The sequence below is a fragment of the Actinia tenebrosa genome, unplaced genomic scaffold (genome assembly GCF_029948245.1).
Source record: "Actinia tenebrosa isolate PJP-AT-01 unplaced genomic scaffold, QUT_ActTen_1.0 PGA_scaffold11__36_contigs__length_13525064, whole genome shotgun sequence".
Lineage (NCBI taxonomy): Eukaryota > Metazoa > Cnidaria > Anthozoa > Actiniaria > Actiniidae > Actinia > Actinia tenebrosa.
This window is the reverse complement of record NW_028292571.1, coordinates 911,666-935,835: the sequence shown is the minus strand read 5'-3', so window position 1 is coordinate 935,835 and position 24,170 is coordinate 911,666. Positions and strand designations below refer to the sequence as shown.

The following is a 24,170-nucleotide window of genomic DNA, read 5'->3' as shown; positions in this document are numbered from 1 at the left end:
CATACTTTTTCGTTTGTTTTTTTTTTTTTTTTTTTTTCTTGTCTTTTATTTCTTTTGGTTGTTTGACTGCCACAGTTCCATATGATTTCCTCCTCTTGAGTTTTGTTTGCTTCTTAATTTAAAATACAATCACCTATATGTATGACTATTCTTCTGTCTTCACGACCTTGACTTCCTTGAACATGTAACTCTATTTCCCATGTTTCAACCCAAAGTATCAATTATTGCGCGCGCGTAATGAAATCAATTTGACGTCAGAGTTTCGATTGATTAACTCTGATTAGGCCTTCATCAGCAAGAACATGGTCTGCAAGTCGAGAGTAAAAATGTAAAGACCCGGTGGCCTTACGTCCCCTTCGGGGTCCGTACGGACCACCATATTCTGCTTACTTGTCACGTGTTTCTTTTGATAAGATGTCGTTGGTAGATTTGAACGAAAAGAGATGCCCTGACTGCGGGCTTTTCTTGCCCTGCCACTGTAAGATAGAGAAAAAGGACTTCTTTGGCGTAGAACACCATGAGGAAGCCGTGCTGGAAGAACCTATTGTTATACTACACAAAAGACAGAAGAGATACTCCTACCCTATGCCAGGTAACTGTGATTGGATAATTCATTATCGATCATTGAGCGTGAAACCTTTCCATTGTTACGGCGCGTTCAATGTCGTAAGTCAATATTGAACGTATTTATATTCTCCTCGCGACTACTCGTCAACACGGTAAATGCCGGAGCGAGAATGCAATAACCTCTGGGCCCCAGGGTACAAAAACACTCGCGCGCAATGTGAATCTTTTTTATACTCTTGGTCCTGCGCATTTGTGCTGTAGTTGTTGAACAACTTGATCTGTTCAATAAATGATTTATTTGCTGTTATCGAGAAACAAAAGCATATAGTTTGATCCCAAATATTCAAAGTCTTTTATTATTGCCTCAAAGGGCCTACACCACAACAGAAACCCGAGGCGCTGACGAACAAGAATGCCAACCTGCTCAACATAGCGTCATTAGCCGACAAGAATGCCTCGTCATTTAACATGAAAAAAACAACTAAAGCCAGACCATTGCACTACTTAAAAGATTTGTTTAGCGCCAATCCTGATAACAAACTAGCCTTGAAACTGTTTGGTAACCAAGCAGCGGTGTTATTAGAGCAACGTAGACAGACCACCAAGGCTAGTGGTGTCATTCATCCATTCAGTACATTCAGATGGTACTGGGATATCCTTTTGGTCATCTTTATTTCTTTGCATGTGCTTCTCCTGCCTGTCAACATTGCGTTTCTAAGCGACGATCTATCTCTTCACTGGCTCGTAATCAATGGAATTTCAGACTTGTTCTTCTTGGTCGATATTTTCCTTAATTTTCGCACTGGTTTGGTGGATCCCAACAACAAAGACGAAGTTATTTTAGACCCTGCTATAATAAGAATAACATATCTTAAAGGATGGTTCATTATAGATTTGTTGTCATCCCTTCCGTTCGACTACGCTTATTTTATAGCATCTTCGACATCTACAGAGCAAACGCTTCTTAAAGCATCGAGAGCTCTTAGGATCCTTAAGCTGGCAAAGGTGCTTAGCTTGCTTCGACTACTTCGAGTCTCTAGGCTTGTTCGATACATAAAGCGCTTTGAAGAGGTAAGTATTGCTCAGCTGTCCTCTGCGCACAAGGTGTTGTTAGGCACGTTCATTAAAGAACAACGACAATTTTGTAACCCCGTTGCAAAAGCGCGCTCACGGTCCTGCAGGACTGTCAGCTTGGAAACAAAGCATTCACAAAGAACGTGATTAATTTACCTGAGACCTAATAAGCCATGCGCCGTCAAATATAGATCATTATTATATGATGACAATCAAAATTATCTTCTTAGTTAACGAACATCGCAGGTGGGCAGCTGCGAATCATGAAGCTTATTGGGTGTATGATGTTGCTTTCCCATTGGAATGGATGTGTACAGTTCTTGGTACCTTACCTACAAGGCTTCCCTGATGAAAGTTGGGTCGTTATTAACGGGCTTAAGGCAAGACACTTTTCGCGTATTGTTATTACATTCTTTTAATGCAGTATTCGTAAGTCATTTTAGCTGAACGCGTCGAGTTAACCTTACAACTGGTTGAGGGTCTAGGGGAGAAGAAGGTTCCCTCTTGTTACCTGACAACGTACAAGTCGTTATTTAGACAACTACAACAACTTTCAGTTAACTGCGACGACTCGTACGACAAGATATTGATATGATGTAACAAATAGACATCAGTTTTTTTATGTGTCTGTCCTCTTATTGACGATAAATTGCGTCATCACATTGGCAAAGTAGTGTGGATCCACAAGGCGTAGCCGAGAGCATTTTTAGCGATCAAAACATCCAACGCAAATATCGAGCGCGAACAGCTTTATCTGTCTGTCCTCTTATGAATGATAAAAAATAACCAATCGGCGCGCGAGAAATTTGTAAGTTATTGTAAAAATAGATGTACCATTTATGACTCGTTTAGTTTGTAAACAAACAACCTTTCATTATCTTGATTACAGGATGAGCCAGCGGTAGTACAGTACAGTTGGTCACTGTTTAATGCCATGTCACACATGTTGTGTATTGGTTATGGTCGCTACCCTCCTCACAACACTACTGAACTGTGGCTGACTATACTCAGCATGACTATTGGAGCAACTTTCTACGCTGTCTTTATTGGTATCATGTCTGGTTTAGTCATGTCTATTGATTCGTCTGGTAGACTTTATAACGAAAAGGTATACGTAACTTTAGCTTCATGGCTCTATTATAGTAGAGGTTATTAGTGACGTCTGACAATGAGGTTGGTAGTGAGTCAGATCGACATTTGTGGAAAAATGTATTGGATAACAGCGAGCAAAGACTTATGCACTGGATTGAGGATTTATTCGTTGGATAGCGCGATCCATTCTTCGTAAAACCGGGTCCAGTAGGACAAATGATTATATAAGTAAATAAATAAATAAATAAATAAATAAATAAATAAATAAGTAAATAATAATGGTAACTTTATTTTTACTATTTGTTGACTATACATATACAATTGTAAATCTCTCTTTGAAACCGGTAATTAACAACTGGCTGCTTGAATAAAGATGATAAAAAAAATTAAACTCTAAAGCTCTAAAATTTCATTCATTCTGGATTACATTCATTCTGATTATTCTTAATAATAATAATAATAATAATAATGATGATAATAATAATAATAATAATAATAATAATAATAATCTTTTAAAAATAATCTTGTTATTTCTAACGCGCCAACTAGCATGTATAATATGATCAAATGCGCAAATGAAAACCATCCTTTGTTGCCTTTCAGTTCAATCAAGTAGAGGAATACATGAGATACCGTAAGCTGTCCTTGCCACTGCGACTCAAAGTACAAGAATATTACGAACATCGCTTTCGCCACAAGCTGTTTAATGAGGACAGCATACTTAATGAGCTTTCAAAGTCACTTAGAGAGGTAAGGTAGAACAAAGCCCTGCAGAGCAACGACATAATCAAGTAGAAAATTTGATCGGTTCAAAATCTTAAAACAAAATAAAATAAAAAAGCCTATAAATCTCTTTAGAGTTTCTTTTCTTTTTTTTTCTTTTTCTTTTTTTTTTTTACACATATATTATTTCCTAGAGGAATTGTTCTGAGGGACAAAGCAATGAATTTTTCTTGCTTGAGATGAAGACGGCCTATTGTTTTGTCGCCCAATACAAGGGGTTTATACCAACATGTCCTCTGCTTTTGAATCATGCCATGGATATTGGACGATGAGAGCTGGTTTGAGTTAACTGATTCGATCGCCCCGTCGTAGTTGTAAAAATATATTCTTTTGATTGAACGTGGCGTTCGCAAAAGAACAATCTTAGAACCTGTTGACATCTTCATTTTCAGGAAATTCTGGTGCATAACGTCCACCTTCTTCTATCTTCGGTTCCATTCTTTAGTTCAGCCAAAACTTCATTCATCACAGATATTGTAACCAAGCTTCATTTTGAGGTCTATCTTCCAGGGGAGTACATCTGTCGCAGAGGCCGTAAAGGAGACAAGATGTATTTCATTCAAAAAGGCATCGTGGACATTTTGACTAAGGACAATGAACTAGCAACCAGTCTGGGTGAGGGGTCACACTTTGGAGGTATGTCCATAAGTTATTAAATACTGTCCTTTAAAGCCGATATTAGTGTAATCTAACTCAGACTTCCTTCTCGCGATACCGTGACGGAGACTACGACCGACACCATCACTGTCAGAAGTGGAAAAGCCTTCTGGTATATCACTGAAGCCTATTCGTTTTTTGTGTACCAGTTCTAATACCATGATCACCGTACCTACAGCTAAAAACCCTTGCACTACCTGCCACGCACGGAATCGTTGAAAAATTGATGTAAAAGAATTCTAGCCCAAATGCTTTGCTCAGTATCAGAGCGACGCCCAGTTTAGAATTAATAGATTAAGTAATTATTATTAATCCTACTTTAGACAGTGTCACTTTGACCCGCAATGCACTTTGGTCTTGGAATGAATCATTCAGTCTTAACTTTGAATCTCCTTCCATCCATGCTAGAAATCTGTCTGTTAACCAAGGAAGCACGTCGTGTAGCATCTGTAAGAGCGGCGACCATCTGCGATCTCTACTCACTCTCATCGACTCACTTCCATGAGGTCCTAGAGGAGTACCCCTCGATGAAGGAAATGTTGAAAGAAGTAGCAAAGGAGAGACTTTCTCGTATTGGACTGAAGCCTGATCTGTCTGGCGACCTCGTCGATACTAGTGAAGATCAGAAGTAAGCATTGAACTGACTTATATTTCGTACTTCATTGAGCACAGCCAATCCAGGAATGTTCAAAAACGGGCGGGAATTCTAAATACTAAATTAATGTGTCAACCTTCTATAGACTTAAGGAAATTCTATCGTGGGACACTGGTGGGAATCGTGGATTTTTGCCCCTCGGTAGTTTGTTCACGTAATCCCCCTATTCCTTTTATATTATTTGGCATGACTAATTTTCTTAATTTTGTTACAATTTTTCAGCCGACCCGTCTTTGACAGTGATCCCCTGCAAGCGAGCTGCTTCGTCAACGCTCCACAAACCAAACAGGAAACCGAACTAAGAACAGACAAGAACCTTCCCTCAATCACCAAGAAACCTGCTGATGAACCCAAACCTTCATCTTCGTGGAAACCTACATTTAAGTTAAGAAAAGGAGCTTTGTTAACACAAGCTTTTGTTAAATCAGTTGCTCCTGGGTTGGTCTCCCTTGCGCAACCTTCAACCGATGCGCCAGAGCTACAAGTAGTTGTCGAGGAACCAGAGAAAACTGAACGTCGGGAGAGTGAAGTTGAAGATGAGGACGAAGATGTAGTGGCCATGATGGCCGACTTCTAGGTCAAAAAGTCCTTAAAGAATATAGATCAGTATCCCCACCTATAAACCTGCAACCCGCATTTTGTCATTTTCTGTAAATGCGTTTTCATTAATCGTCGTGTTTGTAATCCTTGTCTTTGAACCCCGCCTGCGTCAGTCGCCGCCGTAATCAACAGGTATATTGCGTAGTTCAAATATATGTATTCAACAAACGTCTTTTTTATAAGATCGATCTAATTCAGGCGGCGGTAGTACAAACGATCAATATCTCAAACATCAAACGATTGTGTAACCAGGATTACTGTATTAAACTGATGTCAGGTGGAAATGAAGTTGTCTATCTTATTACTAAGGGGGTGGGGGTTGTGCGGACAGCCTGACCTTGCGAAGCCGCGAAAAGAAAATACCATTTAGGCGTGGCCTAAGAGATTCAGTCAATATGATCTGTCGCTATTCCCCCTAAAAAAACACAGGCGACTTGCAGCTATGAAGGCTTGATGTAATCACATTGTGATCTAAATATCTGAAGGTTAATGTTAACGTAAAAGTTAGGAATACCTGTGCAAATGTTACTAAACTGTACAACATAGATTGATTCTCTTATTCAACCATAGCAATGTTTTCATTTTTTATTTTCAATTTTTTTTTTTACACTTTATTGTTTATTGTCGGGTCTACAAATGATTCCTAAAATATTAAATAAAACGTAATAAGTTTTTTTTTTTTTGCGTGTACTTTAACAACAATAATTCATGGTCCCGAGGCAGAAAATGACGGTGAGCCAGTCGCCGCAATAAGTTTTTTTGATGGAGAAAATAGCAACTAATATCCCGTCATCAAGGAATACTCTAAAGAATAAGCTTCTTTCTTGTATTCTAATCGTATAGTAAAACTTAATCATTAACAAAATATATTTTTGAGATCATAGTTTAAAATTCTGAGATATTCTAGGTAAAATGATTAGGTCGTGGAACATAGCAACGGTAACTGAGGAAGTCTGAACCATACACATGCTTATATGTAGTCAAAGCATTTTATTTCAAAGCAAAAGTATCTCTTTTTGTTAAAAATAAGGATAATTTTAAGCCGCAATATGCTGCCTTGAACACCTAGTCTTCATTTCAGGAAGATAAGTATAAAAACGTTTGTGCCAAGGTACTAGAGAAAGAAAAACGTTTTCTATGCGCGTGAAATATCTCGATGGATTCATGGTACATCAACAAGATATTAGCATAGTTTCTTGAGGACATGTTTTTTACATTAAATTAGAGGTCTCTCGTTGCTTATTTATAAAGGAACACCGAACATCTTGAGGCTGTCAGTTAATCTAGTTTCTAGCTCACCGAATCAAGTCGGGTGCAGTTTCACGCAGAGCTTTGTTTGTCACCAGCGTCGCCATTGATTATTGATTCCAAAACATTTATGGCAGCAGCTGGGATGCGAGTACCTGGTGAAGAGAGGTGACAAGATATCTGGTAGTTAGAGTCTTCCTATAGTCATTATCGCTTATCTCACAGGCTTGTATATATATACCCTTTTCAATAAAATTGATCACCTGAAAAGCTACAAAGCTGAGACCGACAAGGATTATGGGTAATCCATCTTGCATGTTTAACAGCCTCATAACCATCGATAGACTTGGGATCTCTTACCAGTTGTAGTTTCACGTGTGAGCTGCCTCAAGACAAGTGAACATTTGTATCACAATACATGTTGGTTTCCATGACTCTCGGCAATCTCAGCTTCGTAGGTTTTTGATGACTAACTTTATAGAAATAAGTAGAACTGGCAGCTGAGACCCTATGAATACGTTAGTGGCACGTCAATATCTAGAATTTCTTCTCGTTACAGATGAGTATGGTCGCAGAAGCTCGCCTTAATGGTGTTTGCTTGTCAACCCCGCCCCATGATTCGAAAAGGATAAGATTGAAAGCTGATCTTGTCATATTTTCCATTCGCTTTCTCCATGTGGGATGAGCGAAAACTGAACAATCTTGTAAAAAAAGTTACATGTCCCACTTTTTAATAGCTTTCAATCTGTATCGAGAGTAAACGTGTTATATTAAATATCTCTTCTCCCCTTTGCGACCAACATTTGTACAGGAAATATTACCGTATTCTTGTCCAGCCATCTTGAACAAGCTCTATCATAAATCATGGGATAACAGTTCAGAATAGGCTTACCTGGTCCGAAGATACATGTCACCCCAACATCGTAAAGGAAGGCGTAGTCTTGTGGAGGAATCACCCCGCCAATTACCACGATAATATCACTGAAGAACAACAACAAACAAACAATACCCTGGGATAAACATACATGCATGTACCACGAGCTGTTAAACCCGCCTCAAAAGCGTTTCCGACGTTTTCCAGTCCCCGTGCAATAAATAAAATATACAACCCATGGCTTTAACGTCTGTGAGGAGTAGCATGGATGAAGCATTTTCTCACCTTCTTCCCATTTTCTTCAGTTCTTTGATGAGTTCAGGGGTGAGTGTCTTGTGACCAGCAGCCTGAGAACTGATGCCAACCACGTGAACATCAGCATCTACTGCCTGTTGTGCCACTTCTATTGGTGTCTAGAACAGCATTAAAATGATCAATGATGCAGATTCTATGCACTATAGCCTTTTGGCTGAATACATTTGCTCCAAACCCAGGTATTAATTGATCTGGTCTCGTACCTGGAATAGTGGTCCAATGTCAACATCAAATCCAAGATCAGCAAATCCAGTAGCAATGACCTTTGCACCTCTATCATGACCATCCTGTCCCATCTTCGCTACGAGGATTCTTGGTCGTCGTCCCTCTGCTTCCACAAACTCCTACACCATCAACGATAAATAGTACCAACGATATTATAAACAATAAAGCGCTGCCATGAGCGGGGAGGGAAGTCAGGTGGGATCAACAAAAGTCTCTTATACAAACAACTCACCTCTACTTTTTTGACGCAATTCTTGATCTCATCTGCTTCACCATATTCTGTCTTGTACGCACCACTCACCATACGATCACTGGCTACGTGGCGACCACTCACCTAAAACAAATATTTGATACTTTTATCCATTTATTTCTATCGTAAGACAAACTTTCACTCACCTAAAACAAATATTTGATACTTTTATCCATTTATTTCTATCGTAAGATAAACTTTGATTCCTTAGCATGTGATTGATCATCAGTCTTTTTGCTTGTGTCGTAGAACATTTTAAATATTGGCTTTGCTCCAATGTTTGCTGTGAGGTAGTGTTCCTATATTTGCACTTACCTTTTCAATAGCTTCAGTAATTTCTCCTACAGTACATCGCACACGGGCAGCCTATGGATGAATTAATATGTTTAGTATCAGTCCAGTCTCTTTACCCGTACTTCATACAGTACATACATGTGTACACAAACCTTAATAGCCAGATCCAAGACGTTCCCTTTGCCAGTTTTAGCCCATTCTGTGATGGCATCCAAAGCTGTCTTAACCTTGTAAGGTAAGTATAAACATTAATAAATCAGAATATCATAATCTGTATAGATTTCCAAGCCGTCCAAACAGCAAGAATTTGATCAGAATGTGTAGATTAAAACTTTGGTTTCTATGTGAGTGTGAACTCGAAAGTAAATACGTGATATCAAAAAGTAACTATGTTGAAAAGTGTGTGCGTTTTTATCAAGACTTGCATGCATATATCCCCTAAATGATCCACGAGTGTACCTTACCTCATCGTTGTTTCGAGATGCTCTCATTCTCTTTAGCTTCTCAAGCTAAAATCAAAGAAATACATTTTATTAATTCAATTATGATTATATTAATTTATTAATTTATTAGTTTATATTGCGCAGATTACATATAATGATCAAATGCGCATTACAATTATTTGCCACTAATCTAGAAAAAAATTACTACCGTTCTAAAATACTATAAAAACTAAAACGTGAAAAACATGATTATTATAATGATAATATTTGACAATTATTCAACGAAGGCAAAGTGAATATCTACTAAATATAAATAGTGATAGAAGCTAGAAATATTTAGCATTTATAAGCTAATTTAAAAAGATAAGTCGATAAGTCAATAAGATGACGTTTAAAAAGTATCAATAGATGTAATTTCGCGAAGTTCATTAAGAAGTGGATTTGTTTTTCTCCAAGTCCAAAAAAAAAAAAAAAAAAAAAAAAAAAAAAAAAAATGCAAGCAATACTGACTGTTTGAAAGCTTGTAAGTATTACCTGTTGTTCTCGAACACGAGTGTTATCCACTACCAGAACCTCCAATTCTTCTTCCTTATCCAAGCGGTACTTATTCACTCCAACAATGGTCTCTATACCAGCAAAATGAAACATGAACTAATAGGTGATTGTGACAAATCACACCATAGATAACTAATTGGAGAGCGAGGGAGCCTCCACCCCTACTCATCTTGGCAATAAGCATTATGGGGCATACTAACGTTAGGGTCACTGTGTCCACTGCAAGTCTGGGTTTCTTAAATTCATGTGAAATCTAGCTATCCCTCATGTTATCACACACCTGATCCTGAATCAAATCTAGCTATCCTTTATGTTATCACACACCTGACCCTGAATCAAATCTAGCTATCCCTCATGCTATCACACACCTGATCCTGAATCAAATCTAGCTATTTATTATGTTATCACACACACCTGATCCTGAATCAAATCTAGCTATCTATTATGTTATCACACACCTGATCCTGAATCAAATCTAGCTATCCCTTAATGTATCACACACCTGACCCTGAATCAAATCTAGCTATTTATTATGTTATCACACACACCCGATCCTGAATCAAATCTAGCTATCCCTCATGTTATCACACACCTGATCCTGAATCAAATCTAGCTATCCCTCATGTTATCACACACCTGATCCTGAATCAAATCTAGCTATCCATTATGTTATCACACACCTGACCCTGAATCAAATCTAGCTATTTATTATGTTATCACACACACCTGATCCTGAATCAAATCTAGCTATCTATTATGTTATCACACACCTGATCCTGAATCAAATCTAGTTATCCATTATGTTATCACACACCTGATCCTGAATCAAATCTAGCTATCCTTTATGTTATCACACACACCTGATCCTGAATCAAATCTAGCTATCCCTCATGTTATCACACACCTGATCCTGAATCAAATCTAGCTATTTATTATGTTATCACACACACCTGATCCTGAATCAAATCTAGCTATCCATTATGTTATCACACACCTGACCCTGAATCAAATCTAGTTATCCATTATGTTATCACACACCTGATCCTGAATCAAATCTAGCTATCTATTATGTTATCACACACCTGATCCTGAATCAAATCTAGTTATCCATTATGTTATCACACACCTGATCCTGAATCAAATCTAGCTATCCTTTATGTTATCACACACACCTGATCCTGAATCAAATCTAGCTATCCCTCATGTTATCACACACCTGACCCTGAATCAAATCTAGCTATTTATTATGTTATCACACACACCTGATCCTGAATCAAATCTAGCTATCCATTATGTTATCACACACCTGATCCTGAATCAAATCTAGTTATCCATTATGTTATCACACACCTGATCCTGAATCAAATCTAGCTATCCTTTATGTTATCACACACACCTGATCCTGAATCAAATCTAGCTATCCATTATGTTATCACACACCTGATCCTGAATCAAATCTAGCTATCAATTATGTTATCACGCACCTGATCCTGAATCAAATCTAGCTATCCTTTATGTTATCACACACCTGATTCTGAATCAAATCTAGCTATTTATTATGTTATCACACACCTGATCCTGAATCAAATCTAGCTATCCTTTATGTTATCACACACACCTGATCCTGAATCAAATCTAGCTATCCCTCGTGTTATCACACACCTGATCCTGAATCAAATCTAGCTATTTATTATGTTATCACACACACCTGATCCTGAATCAAATCTAGCTATCCATTATGTTATCACACACCTGATCCTGAATCAAATCTAGCTATCCGCTATGTTATCACACACCTGATCCTGAATCAAATCTAGCTATTTATTATGTTATCACACACCTGATCCTGAATCAAATCTAACTATCTTTTATGTTATCACACACACCTGATCCTGAATCAAATCTAGCTATCCCTCGTGTTATCACGCACCTGATCCTGAATCAAATCTAGCTATTTATTATGTTATCACACACACCTGATCCTGAATCAAATCTAGCTATTTATTATGTTATCACACACCTGATCCTGAATCAAATCTAGCTATCCTTTATGTTATCACACACACCTGATCCTGAATCAAATCTAGCTATCCCTCATGTTATCACACACCTGATCCTGAATCAAATCTAGCTATTTATTATGTTATCACACACACCTGATCCTGAATCAAATCTAGCTATCCATTATGTTATCACACACCTGATCCTGAATCAAATCTAGCTATCCGCTATGTTATCACACACCTGATCCTGAATCAAATCTAGCTATTTATTATGTTATCACACACCTGATCCTGAATCAAATCTAGCTATCCTTTATGTTATCACACACACCTGATCCTGAATCAAATCTAGCTATCCATTATGTTATCACGCGCCTGATCCTGAATCAAATCTAGCTATCCATTATGTTATCACACACCTGATCCTTAATCAAATCTAGCTATCCATTATGTTATCACACACCTGATCCTTAATCAAATCTAGCTATCCATTATGTTATCACACACCTGATCCTGAATCAAATCTAGCTATCCATTATGTTATCACACACCTGATCCTGAATCAAATCTAGCTATCCCTCATGTTATCACACACCTGATCCTGAATCAAATCTAGCTATCCCTCATGTTATCACACACCTGATCCTGAATCAAATCTAGCTATTTATTATGTTATCACACACCTGATCCTGAATCAAATCTAGCTATTTATTATGTTATCACACACACCTGATCCTGAATCAAATCTAGCTATCCATTATGTTATCACGCGCCTGATCCTGAATCAAATCTAGCTATCCCTCGTGTTATCACACACCTGATCCTGAATCAAATCTAGCTATCCATTATGTTATCACACACCTGATCCTGAATCAAATCTAGCTATCCATTATGTTATCACACACCTGATCCTGAATCAAATCTAGCTATCCATTATGTTATCACACACCTGATCCTGAATCAAATCTAGCTATCCATTATGTTATCACACACCTGATCCTGAATCAAATCTAGCTATCCCTCATGTTATCACACACACCTGATCCTGAATCAATTCTTGCTTGTTTCTTTGCTGCACACTCTTCTATTCTCAGCTTAGGCATGCCTGCAGCAACAGCTTTAGCCATTCCACCCATTTCTTCCACCTATGAAATTAAAACAGAGTAAATTTAAGACAACTGACAGAAGGTACCCTATTAATTATCTGTTAAATGTGTTTAACTCTCAAAATGCAGTTCATTCAATGACAGTGTGGCTCAAATGTAACATGTGGAGGGTTTTTCAGGCAAGGCTAATGTACAAAGCCAAATATCAAACTATTGTGACCAGTACACAAGAATACTGCATGTTATTCTCAATAACCTTCTAGATCTTGAACTTCCTCCTCCTTCTATGATGCCAGTGACATAACTTACAACAAATGCATACAATGCAATACCATCGTTCTATGCAGCTATGCAAATCATTTGGGCATATGTTCTGGACAGTGAACTCTACTGTGCCATCAGTTTTTAATGGTAGCCATTTGGTTGAGAAGCGCTACTTCTTTGCTATACCAACCTCATTGATCACTTTCATTCCTGCTTCATACAGCTCATCTGTCAGAGATTCCATGAGAAACGATCCTCCCCATGGATCAGCTACCTAATATAAACAAACGTGACAGTAAGATATAAGTATGGCAGATGAAAGGTTTCTTTCTCCACATATGCTAAAAGTCACAGTGTCAGGTGATCCACATGTTTGACGCTAAGGATCAGTAAGCTGATGTCTGTACTGTACAAACGTTTTATGTTCAAAGGAGATGTTGATGTCATTATAATTCACCTTTGGGATACCAGATTCTTCCTGTAGAATGATTTGGGTGTTTCTTGCAATCCTGGCACTAAAAACTGTAGGAAGAGCAAGTGCCTCGTCAAAAGAGTTGGTGTGAAGAGACTGGGTTCCACCAAACACGGCAGCCATTGCTTCTATGGTTGTGCGAATGATATTATTGTAAGGATCCTTATGAGGAATAAAAGAAACCTGTCAGTATTCCTAGCATATTGTCAATCAATCAAATAATAGAGGGATGGATGGAAGGGAGGGAGGGAGGGAGGGAGGGAGGGAGGGATGGATGGATGGATGGATAAATGGACAATTGAGGGAAAGGAAGCAATGAATGAATAAGGGAGGGAGGGAGGGAGGGAGGGATGGTAGAGCTGTAAGAATGGATGGGAAGATGGGAAGATGCATGGATGTAGTACATGTCACAATCCAGTATTTAAACAATTATTTGCAGCTGTGGGGCATTCAAGAATAGAGTTAAACTGTATCAAATAATACTAGAGATAGATACCAACTAGAAACCAGTTAGCTAACAAAAAACACAGACAAAAACTTTCTCATTGGTCTACTCTTTACAGCTCAGCACGCAAAAGTGTGACCACATTTTGTAATGTATAAACATACTTCTATGCATGGGCTTTTTCCTACCTAAGGAGTATTTGCATGGCCTTATTTGGTAAAACCAGCCAGCTTTGAATTGAAATGTGTCGGTTTAACATACAGAACCCATGCATATGTATAAGTATCAGTATGTGAATACATTAAATGGGTAATTCTTTTGCTCATCTTGCTGTAAATTTTTTATCATACAAGTAGATTATAAGCCTGCCCACTTATGTTGCATGTTACACTAACTAAAGAATGATCAAGGTACCTGTTCAGTAAGAGACCATCCTGATGTCTGGGAATGAGTCCTTAACAGACAAGACTTTGGATTCTTTGGTTTAAACATCTTTTGGATCAAATGAGCCCATAATCGTCTGGCAGCCCTCATTTTTGCTATTTCCATGTAGAAGTTCATACCAATAGCCCAGAAAAATGAGAGTCTTGGAGCAAACATATCAATATCCATCCCTGCCTTGATACCTGATACATACATAAATAACATCTTCACAAGAAGTAAATCGTGACCAATGAGCTCACCGGATTTATTACATTCACTTGTTTAAAAATACTAAGTATTAATATGGAAAAGTCCACACATACTGTAAGTTAGGAAATATTTGATTTTGCTATCAACAGGAGCAGCAGATCAAGATGTTTTTTTAATTATTTTCTCATTTCACATCAGATTGCGTACACACGAGTATCATATGACATTGTATAATAGCGCAAGAGAAGTGTTGTCCACCAGTCAAGGAAAATCTACTAAGCTGGAAAATACCAATAGTATGCCATTGCTATACATTACTGGCGAGGATGTGGGCAATGTGGTTTTTCCCCCAGAAGATTCACTTTTAAAGATTTCAGGAAAACTACAGGTATTGTCAGCTCACAATGCCGCCATGTTTGTTGCATGATTGTTTGACATTGCAGTGTTGATATTTCTAAGGCAGGAAATGTTTTATGAGCTGCTAGTTAACAATAATGACTGGAATGAATGCCAATGGTTTTTCTAAAAGGTTGAAGAAACATGTTCTCCCCAAATAAAAGTCTCTGCCTCATGAATGAATAATTTTGGCAAAATGACTATTTGCAATCAGTTATGTCAGGGAGGTGTGTTCCTGGTTAGGTCTGAAACAATCATAAAGATAAATATTTATAATAAGATGTTTAAATCTGACCTGTTCTACAGTATTCTATGCCGTCAGCAATAGTGAAAGCAATTTCAAGGATTGCATCAGCACCAGCTTCCTGCATGTGATAGCCTGAGATGGATATGCTGTTGTACTTAGGCATATTCTAATCAGGATAATCAACATATTAATACCATCATAAACATCTATATACAGTTATACAATGTCTAGTCAAAGATTTTTGTGATTCCTGTTTTAGTATTAAGTGAGGGTCATTCATGAGATGAATAATTTCTGGGATGCTTCTTTCAAATAAATTACAAGATTTCTGGATATTCAGCCGACTTCTCCATTACGCCAAATACGCTTTAAAATTTCTTTCTTTAAAAAAACATTCAAATAATAACAAATTACATAGAAATACTGATAATAAACCATCCAAAATGTTATGGAGGAGGTTTACAGGTATCTTGAGATAAAGTAGTGATTGTGCTACCTCAAGGAAGCGAATCGACTTCTATTAGTAGCGAATGTGCAGTAGCGAAAGTGCAAGGTAGCGAAAAGACCATAATTCCCTGGTTCATATGTACTCCATTAGCACTGAATGCCTTGGACACGATAAAAATATACAGAATGCATAGTTGTTGCAACAGAGATAAAGCATACCTGTGATGTGTAAGCAAAGATGTCTCCAACAATATTCATGGAGGTGTCTGGTGGGTAGATGTAGGTGTTTCTGACCATAAATTCTTTTAAAATGTCATTCTGAATGGTGCCTGCCAGTTGGTCTTGTTTGGCTCCCTGGAGTAATATAATAATTTATCAAACTCATTAATGATTCATGAGGAAAACACAACAGAAGTCACGACCGTGAAGAGTGTTGTAAATCTGATACAAAATTGAGTTCATTTGAATAAACTTTAAGTTGGATTTTCTTGGCCAGATTCACTTTAATTTTGAAAATTTTAGTGAAACACAAACAAGGAACTAACCTAGACAATTGATAAGTAATCTACAGTATTTGTGTCTTGGCTATGCCTCGAGTTTGTATATCGGATACAACACAGCCACTCATACTGTATATATTACTTATTATACATGTAAATTGGGTTACAAAAATATGAGTAATAAAGTTATGATGTAATTCAGTAAATGCCATCTCATCCAATCACAATGCTGACATGGCTTGTCATGGCTTATGCAGTTATCTCATACAAGGAACATCAGAACTGCCTTCTAATCAAATCCAATAACAACAAACATCAATTTATAATGTTAATCATTAATGAATGAAGATGATGGATAATTTATGGCTGATGCCTACCTGTTCTTCAGCAGCAACTATGTACATGGCCAACACAGGAAGGACAGCACCATTCATTGTCATGGAAACAGACATTTTATCTAAAGGGATACCATCAAACAATGCTTTCATGTCTTCAACAGAGTCCACGGCTACTCCAGCCATGCCCACATCACCAACAACTCTTGGATTATCTGAGTCATACCTATACCAAAGGGAAATAGACAGTATCTTTGCTAGTTTGATTTCTAACTTTAGTATGATTTTAGACTTGAGTATGGAGTTTTGTGGACTGTGATTGATGGAGCAACCAGTTATGATAAGACAATACTCACTTCTCAAGTGGTGAACATGAGGTTTTTTTCTAAAGTTTGTCAGAGGGGAAGTAATACTAAAACACTTTTTTATCCTGGATTTTGTATGTTCTCTAATATCCAAGTTTAAAATTATAATAAAACAATTAGGTTTGTAAAGAGGAGCTACCAAAAATGTGTCATAAAACTCAGAATTCAAACAGACCTCCCTCCCAAATATTATAAAATAATGCTCCCTAAATACAATGTTCAGAGAAAAAGTCTTGGAGCCAAGGGAGAATAGTTGAACAACTCTGATAAAATTATCAATATACAGTATCACTTTATGATCCATTACTAACAAAAATAACATTATTATACAGTACTTTATATATCACTTCTTGATCCATTACTATAACAAAAATAAAATTATTATACAGTACTTATCACTTCTTGATCCATTACTAACAAAAATAAAATTATTATATTACAGTATCAATTCATGATCCATTACTAACAAAAAAAAAAACAACATAAAATGGTGACTCTGCAGGGTTTTTATGGAAAAAGGAAACTTGCTGGTAAAAAAATGTTTAAAATTGTAGTCTGTCAATCTATTTTTTTTTCAGAATTCCTTGAACTGTTGACTCAATGGTAACATACCAATCAAGCCATTAGATACATACCCTCTGTGTGTAGCCAGATCAAATGCCACACTGAGTCCTTGTTGTCCAGCTTTAATGTTATCTCTATAGAACCTGTTGCTTTCTTCTACTGTACTGAAGCCGGCATACTATGGAAAAATATGAGACAAGTTAGGACCACTGAATGATATTTTAAAAACATTTACTGTTTGAGGTTTTGCATAAATTATCAGGCTAAGGTTTATAAACTGGCAGCCAAGGTCTTCATATTTTGCGATATCATGCAAAAATTGAATTCAATAAAATATAGTTGTTTTATGATCATACAATTTGTAAATTAAAAATAAAGATTTAATTCAGCTTTGAAAAAAAAATGAATTTAATGTATTTCAGTCTTTATTTTGTGACCTTTTGTGGACTTGATATGATAAATGTATTATCTACAGAAAAACCTATAGATAATACATTTATCATGTCAAGTTCACATGATATCTGGGATTTGCTGAAGGCTCTTGCCAATTAGCAATAAGATAAATGTATAATCATTATTTATGGTTTTCACATGATAAACCAGGTGTTGTTCCATCAAGCTGTGGTTGTCCTACCTGTCTGATTGTCCAAGGTTTGTTGGTGTACATAGTAGGGTATGGGCCCCTGGTATAAGGGAATTTACCAGGAAGCTCTTCAGGGATTTGTTCTGTATCTCTTTTGGTATAAACAGGCTTGATAGGAATATCCTGTAAATAAAACATAACATTACTAAAGAGAAAAGTTAGTAGCTTAAAATGTTCCCAGGGGGTACTCTTGCCCGTTTAGGGTAGGGATGTGCAGCTGAGCCCTTTGAACCCCGACCCTGTTCCAGAGTAAAATCGCTGAAAGCCACACCCTGTTCCGGTATTGCGAAAATAGATATTTTATATACCCTGTTCCAGAGTAGAATTGCCAAAAACCATACCCTGTTTGACTGCACGTACCTGTATAGCGAATATAGGGGAGTACCTCCCCCTCTCCCCCCCCCCCCCCCGAGAAAATGTTTAGGGTAGTTTTTAAAATTACACACTTCTAAAGACATGATTCATTGATAGGGCCAGGCCAATAGAATCATTGGCACGTAAAGAGTAATCCAGTACCGCTCGAAAGCTGGATTTTCATTGCTCCCTAAGTACAGTATTGCTTTCATAAGGTTAGGTTTAGTGCTGTTGTTTGGATGACCAATCTATTGTTTTTAATCCAATCATGTAACTCGTTCCGAGCGGTACAGGCTGGCTCCACGTAAAATGAAATATATCTAAATCAACTCTAAACTGCTTGAGGATAGTCATCCCTACCACCACCATGATCATCACATTACATTTATAGATCCATGCTATTCATGGATCTGCCATACCGCTTATACCCAAGAACAGTGCCCCAGGTGCCCTGAAGACTAACCATGGATAGCCCATCATTACACAATCGAAGGACTACCATTACTTAACTGTTGCATGATCAACAGTTCCTAATGAAAAGTTACTACAGTACTGTAAACCCAGTTAAAATGGCCAAACAAGGTGACAGGCCAAAGTGGCCGTATTAGATGGCCATAGAGCGGGGTTCTACTGTACCTAATATTGACAAATACCCAAAAAATGATTGAGAAATGGCCTTAATGGCAGACAGTAAGTAGACAGAACACCTGGGACACTATTATGGGCATTACCTCTTACGTACACCACATAGATGATTTTGTGAACAATCCCCTACGATACCCTACGATAGCATAAATTAAACTATAATAAAATTTAATATTGATGTGCATATGCTGATGATACATCGTTTCAATATGACTAAAAAATGAGACCACCCAACCGAATTCACTTCGTGGTCTAGGGGTTAGGTTTAGGGTTAGGGTTGGGGTTGGCATTGTAGTAGTTCTTTGGTGCTGAAGGTACCACTTTCGATTCTTGGTGTCTTCACTTAATTTTTTTGTCTAAGTGAGAAGAACCAAAATTTCTAAGTCCCACTCGTGTGTTTGAAAACCTATGACATATACTTTGTTAATCCGTACACGACGATAGTACCATCAAAGTCTCTTTATAATTATTAGACTGACTACTAATGCTGTGTTTTTTATCATGCAAGTGTACATGTAAAAATTAAATAACAATCAACCAATAAGACATCCCATAGTTTTAAATAATACAGTATAATCACCTCTGGGGTGTGCCATGTAAGTTTCTTTTCTGGGTCAGCTCCCTTCAGCTGTTTCTTGGCCATTTCTCTCCATTCTGGATGGAGAGGCTCACGATGAAGATAACGCCTGCAATTTGCCTGTCACACAACAAATTGCTATTAAGGACCCTTAACAAAACAATTGTGTATGCAAGAGTTGTGTAGGAGACTGTTACGAGCTGTAATTTGAAAAGTCTGTAGAGTGCATCGAAATAAAACAGGGAAGGATTAACAAAATATAACAGTCGCTGTGTCACCGACTGTATTGTCAAAGAATGCTCTGATAATTTTGAAATGGGTAATATTCAGATATAGTGGAATTCACTACTGTATAGCAAACAGGATTAACCTGGTCGATATGATTTAATAACTGTAATAAGTTTGATATGTACAACGTGCCATCAAACACGTACAAATATTCCAGGACGATTATAATTTATGATTTCTTTACTCACAAAATAATACCTATATTATACCTACTAAGATTACTAATGAACGTTCTTACTCAAAGAAAATATGTATTTTATTTTTAAATTTCAATAATAGTGAAAATTGTATGACGTTTTCTGTAAGTTTTTTAAAAATGGCTGACACTCCGACATCGAGCTGCGCGCGTTTTCCACAATATAGCAATGATACAAAAAGGATTTCATTTCATATTTATTTACCTGGCATGCTAATATAGGAGCTAAAGAAGGAAGCTTGCTTCTGAGCCCTACACAGCGTAACATCGTGGAAAAACACAGCACCAAAACAAAACAATTTGTTGGAGGTTTTTCTACCTCTTGTCCGATGTACTAGCCTCGATATGGAGCATGATGATGCGCAACACCGCTGGTCGAAATGAAAGGAGCGAAGAATCACAGGTAGCCCATTCTTGGTTTCTGTGGTGTCCTGTAAAAAAATGTATGAGGATTCAACAAAAATTTCAATAAAATCCTTAAACAAAGCTTCGAAATTCTACCCGATCATTAAGAAATAGCACTTCTTTCACAATGTTAGTTAGTTTTTGAATTTAGCCCGTTTTAAGATTTTTTCCAGGGTGGGGGGGGGGGGGGGGATTTCGAGGCTTTATTTCACGTTTCAAGGATTTTATTGAAATTTTTGATGAATTATCACCATACATTTCCTTATAACATGACACCACAGAAACCAAGCTTGGGCTAACTCTGGAAGAATAAAAGGAAAACGAAAGGAATTGAAAGGAAAGGGACGAAAAGAAAGAAAGAAAGAAAGAAAGAGGAACAACAGGTAAGCCATTTCATCAAGAGAATATGAACTAAGAGAAGGAATCCTACCTATATAGCTTGTAACCATCATGTGCAAAGTTTGATGCTATTTTTAGCTTGGAGGTATTTTGCGCGATGAACCCGATTGGTTGATTTTTTGAGGGTAGGCGGCTTCCAGTCTTGCAGTAAACAAAGCCTGTGTTTTTGTCGTGGACGTAGCGAAATATGGTGCTTTCCGTGTCCTAAAATGAAACATTAAAGGGAAACATGATTATCGCGCGGGCATGGTAACGAGTTAAAAATAGCATCAATGATTCTAAAAATAGTCATGCGCTCATCGAGCGTCTATTTTTTAATCACGCAAAACAGTTTTATATCTAAAGAGGATAATAATCGATTTTATGGAATTCTTATCGAAAACAATTTCATGGCAATGCAGAATGCTCGTATTCTGGTATCGTGGCCCGTCAAGTTCCTGAAATTTGGATGCGAACGCAACCTTGAGAAAACGGTCTATTCCAAGTTTGATTACCTGCTTAATCGAAAATAGGAATGGCTGAACTTGAAATTAGTATTCAATTTTCAATTTTCAATGTTTTCAATACATCAAAATGCTTAGTAAACGATTGAATGGCGGAATGATACACGCATTATTATGGTCTATAACGCTTTCTATGAAATCAAGAGAAAATGAACTAAGAGAAGGAATCCCCGTGCCCCATCATGTGCACACTTTGATGTGGCTACTGCAGAATTGCGAAACTGGGGTATATATTTTCGTCCGCGTTGAGGGGTATACCCAGGATTTTCTCCGAGGTATGCACTGCAATTCCGCTTCATTGACCTTCTTTTGTCTTTTAATTTATATTCTCACTAAATTACTTATGTCGTGTTTTTCTATGACAACGTTTTTGCAAGTAGGTGTGTATATATTTATTGATTTCCCTCCACTTTTCTGAAACGCATGTGCGTAATGGCATACAACTAGGTACACTACTGTGGTTGTTGTTTTCATATTATGGCTCGCCCTGGCACTAGTTTCCTGTCTTTGTGTTTGGTAGTTTTAGGCCAGTCTTTAGGCCGGGCTGGGAGCTGAATGTTTTGGAGGGCGACGTTCCAAAGAGCTGTTTTGAGTGTTCCCAAGTTTCGTTGAAAAAGGCCCCTATATTATTTCCTGTTTGTTGTGGTCACTACATCAAATTTTTATTATTTTTTTTGTTTTTTGAGCGGGCAGAGTGAAACCAAATGAAAGTTGTGATAAATAAAAGTGAAAAATTTTTAACAATCAGCCATGAACAGTCGAGTCTCCCACCAAGAGGTTTCAAGGCCGTCATCGGTTGTCATCCCACTCGGCAATAATCGGAGTACAGCGAGATTTTGTTGTACAAGCGTTGATTGGTTCCGAAGTTTGTTTATTGTTTCGTATCGAATTGTTTATTATTGATAATGATTGATTATTGGTTCCGAAGTTGATCACAATGCCTCGAAACCCTTTCGACTAATTCCGATCGTTTGCAGAGTCACACTCACTCTTACGGACGGACGACGGACGGACACAACTCGATGACTTAGTGACTTCGCCTCTTCGAGGCAGTAGCCACAAAAATTGAAATTGAAAATTGATTTCTAATTTTTGAAAATATGTGCTGGCACGTGAAAGCTGAAGCACGTGACCTTAACACCTGACCGGTTTTTGGCGCCAAATTGAATGAAGGAAAGGTGGAAAAAGAGCCCTTTATTTTCATATAAGAGGACTGAGTACCGAGAGACGACTAAGAAAAGCCAAGGTAAATTTACGGAGACTTGCTACGATGTTCGAGGTAGGAAATTGTACTTGCCTGCCTTTCATTTTAATAATACTGTAACTGTCCAAGTATTTTCTTAATTGGACAGCATGGAGTCCTATTACATATCACTAACTCGTAGGAATAATTCTAGCAGCGTTCATACATACAGTGTATGCTAGAGTTTTTGCGGATCTTACAGCACTGATATTGTCATTCTTTTAAAGAATTAATAAGTCTTTAGTCGTATTTCCACTACTTTTAAGGAAGTTTGAAACGAATTCAACACCCACTTCTTCGAGTGCCGCCATGACTTGAAAATTTGGCGCCAAAAACAGGTCAGGTGGTACAGGTAGCTTTTTACACTTTTGGGCTATTCAGTGAAAAATTAGAAATCAATTTTCAATTTTTAATAACGCATATCACAGCTTCATGATTTTATTGATTATCTGGTTGACGACGATAACTGAAAAATGAATTTGGATGTAAATTTTACTATCCCATTTCTTTTTTTTTTTTTTTTTTTTTTCAATTTTAATTCCATTTCTTTGTTGGCTGTTTTTGCGAAGAATTAAGGCAAGGTTTGATTTCTTGCTTAATCGAGGTGACTGCCTACTTTTGAAAAAATTAAAAATATTTAACTTTTTTAAAAACTTCGATTTTCCGAATTGAAATTTAATGCTGATTCCAAATCTGGAAAGAAAAATTGGGTGTCCCGAGTTTGTCTTTGAGACTGATCAGCATTTAATGGAAGCCTACGCGCGAGCTTTTGGAGCAAAAATTGCGCCACCGGAAGTGATTAGTAAAAAATTCAGATCGATAAGATAATAGTTATTTGCAGACTCTATGATTGCACGAATAACGGCTAGTCAATCATTCTACAATAATACGTGGATTTTTTCGACAAAAAGAGAAAGAGATACATTGATTTGTCATATTTTGTAGTTTCGGTGCTCTTAAAATATCTCATAAAGTCGAATAAGATTCTCTACAAAAATTTGATTTTTCTAAATTGTTGATATAACCTAGATTTTTAGGATTTTATTCAAATAAGCTATTAAAAAATAGAGAGTCTCGTGCAAAATTTGAGGGTTTTGCCCTGTTGAAGCTCAAAACACGTAGTGGTTCTTCAGTAAAATCTTGTAGATTCAATCGTAGCTGTTCAAGTATACCGTGCAAAGCCGAGACTATCCCATCTTTGGTCATTTTCATTGTGAATTCAGATCATAGTGTAATGATTTTAAGACCCGACCATTAATCTAAATTTCCTTTCTTCGTTGTTTAAGGTGGCTGCCTACTTTTGAACGTTCGATTTGAGGCCACGATGTGCGCGCGCTCAAAAACCGCTGAACTTGAACTAGTATTAATTGAAATACATTAAGATGCTTAGTAAAAGACCTGTTTGGATTTACAAACAAGTCCAAACAGTTAATGGAGGAATCTGGTACACGCATTAAAAAGACGCAGCCATGGTGACGTCACCCTCCTGTTACCAGATTATGACAACC

The 24,170-nt window shown here is 37.3% G+C and overlaps 2 protein-coding genes across 2 annotated transcripts; one reads left to right on the top strand and one right to left on the bottom strand.

Moving 5' to 3' along the window:
- The first annotated feature begins 222 nt into the window (after positions 1 to 222).
- On the top strand, positions 223 to 5,716 carry LOC116299208 (potassium/sodium hyperpolarization-activated cyclic nucleotide-gated channel 2). Its single transcript, XM_089027577.1, has 8 exons — positions 223 to 592; positions 938 to 1,638; positions 1,872 to 2,037; positions 2,541 to 2,749; positions 3,337 to 3,483; positions 3,909 to 4,152; positions 4,582 to 4,801; positions 5,051 to 5,716. Exons 1-8 carry the CDS (start codon positions 415 to 417, stop codon positions 5,403 to 5,405), a joined length of 2,220 nt encoding a protein of 739 aa, XP_088883703.1. The 5' UTR covers positions 223 to 414; the 3' UTR covers positions 5,406 to 5,716.
- A 307-nt stretch (positions 5,717 to 6,023) lies between these two features.
- On the bottom strand, positions 6,024 to 20,471 carry LOC116299207 (methylmalonyl-CoA mutase, mitochondrial). The gene is made up of 20 exons (XM_089027407.1): positions 20,318 to 20,471; positions 19,632 to 19,748; positions 18,044 to 18,175; positions 17,481 to 17,587; positions 16,523 to 16,706; positions 15,865 to 15,999; positions 15,247 to 15,364; positions 14,337 to 14,548; positions 13,463 to 13,639; positions 13,196 to 13,279; positions 12,675 to 12,780; positions 9,612 to 9,703; positions 9,099 to 9,143; positions 8,787 to 8,861; positions 8,656 to 8,706; positions 8,323 to 8,424; positions 8,069 to 8,209; positions 7,836 to 7,963; positions 7,569 to 7,657; positions 6,024 to 6,831 (listed from the first exon to the last, which is right to left on the bottom strand). The coding sequence occupies exons 1-20, from the start codon at positions 20,378 to 20,380 to the stop codon at positions 6,749 to 6,751; spliced, it is 2,241 nt and encodes a 746-aa protein (XP_088883533.1). The 5' UTR covers positions 20,381 to 20,471; the 3' UTR covers positions 6,024 to 6,748.
- Between the last annotated feature and the right edge of the window lie 3,699 nt (positions 20,472 to 24,170).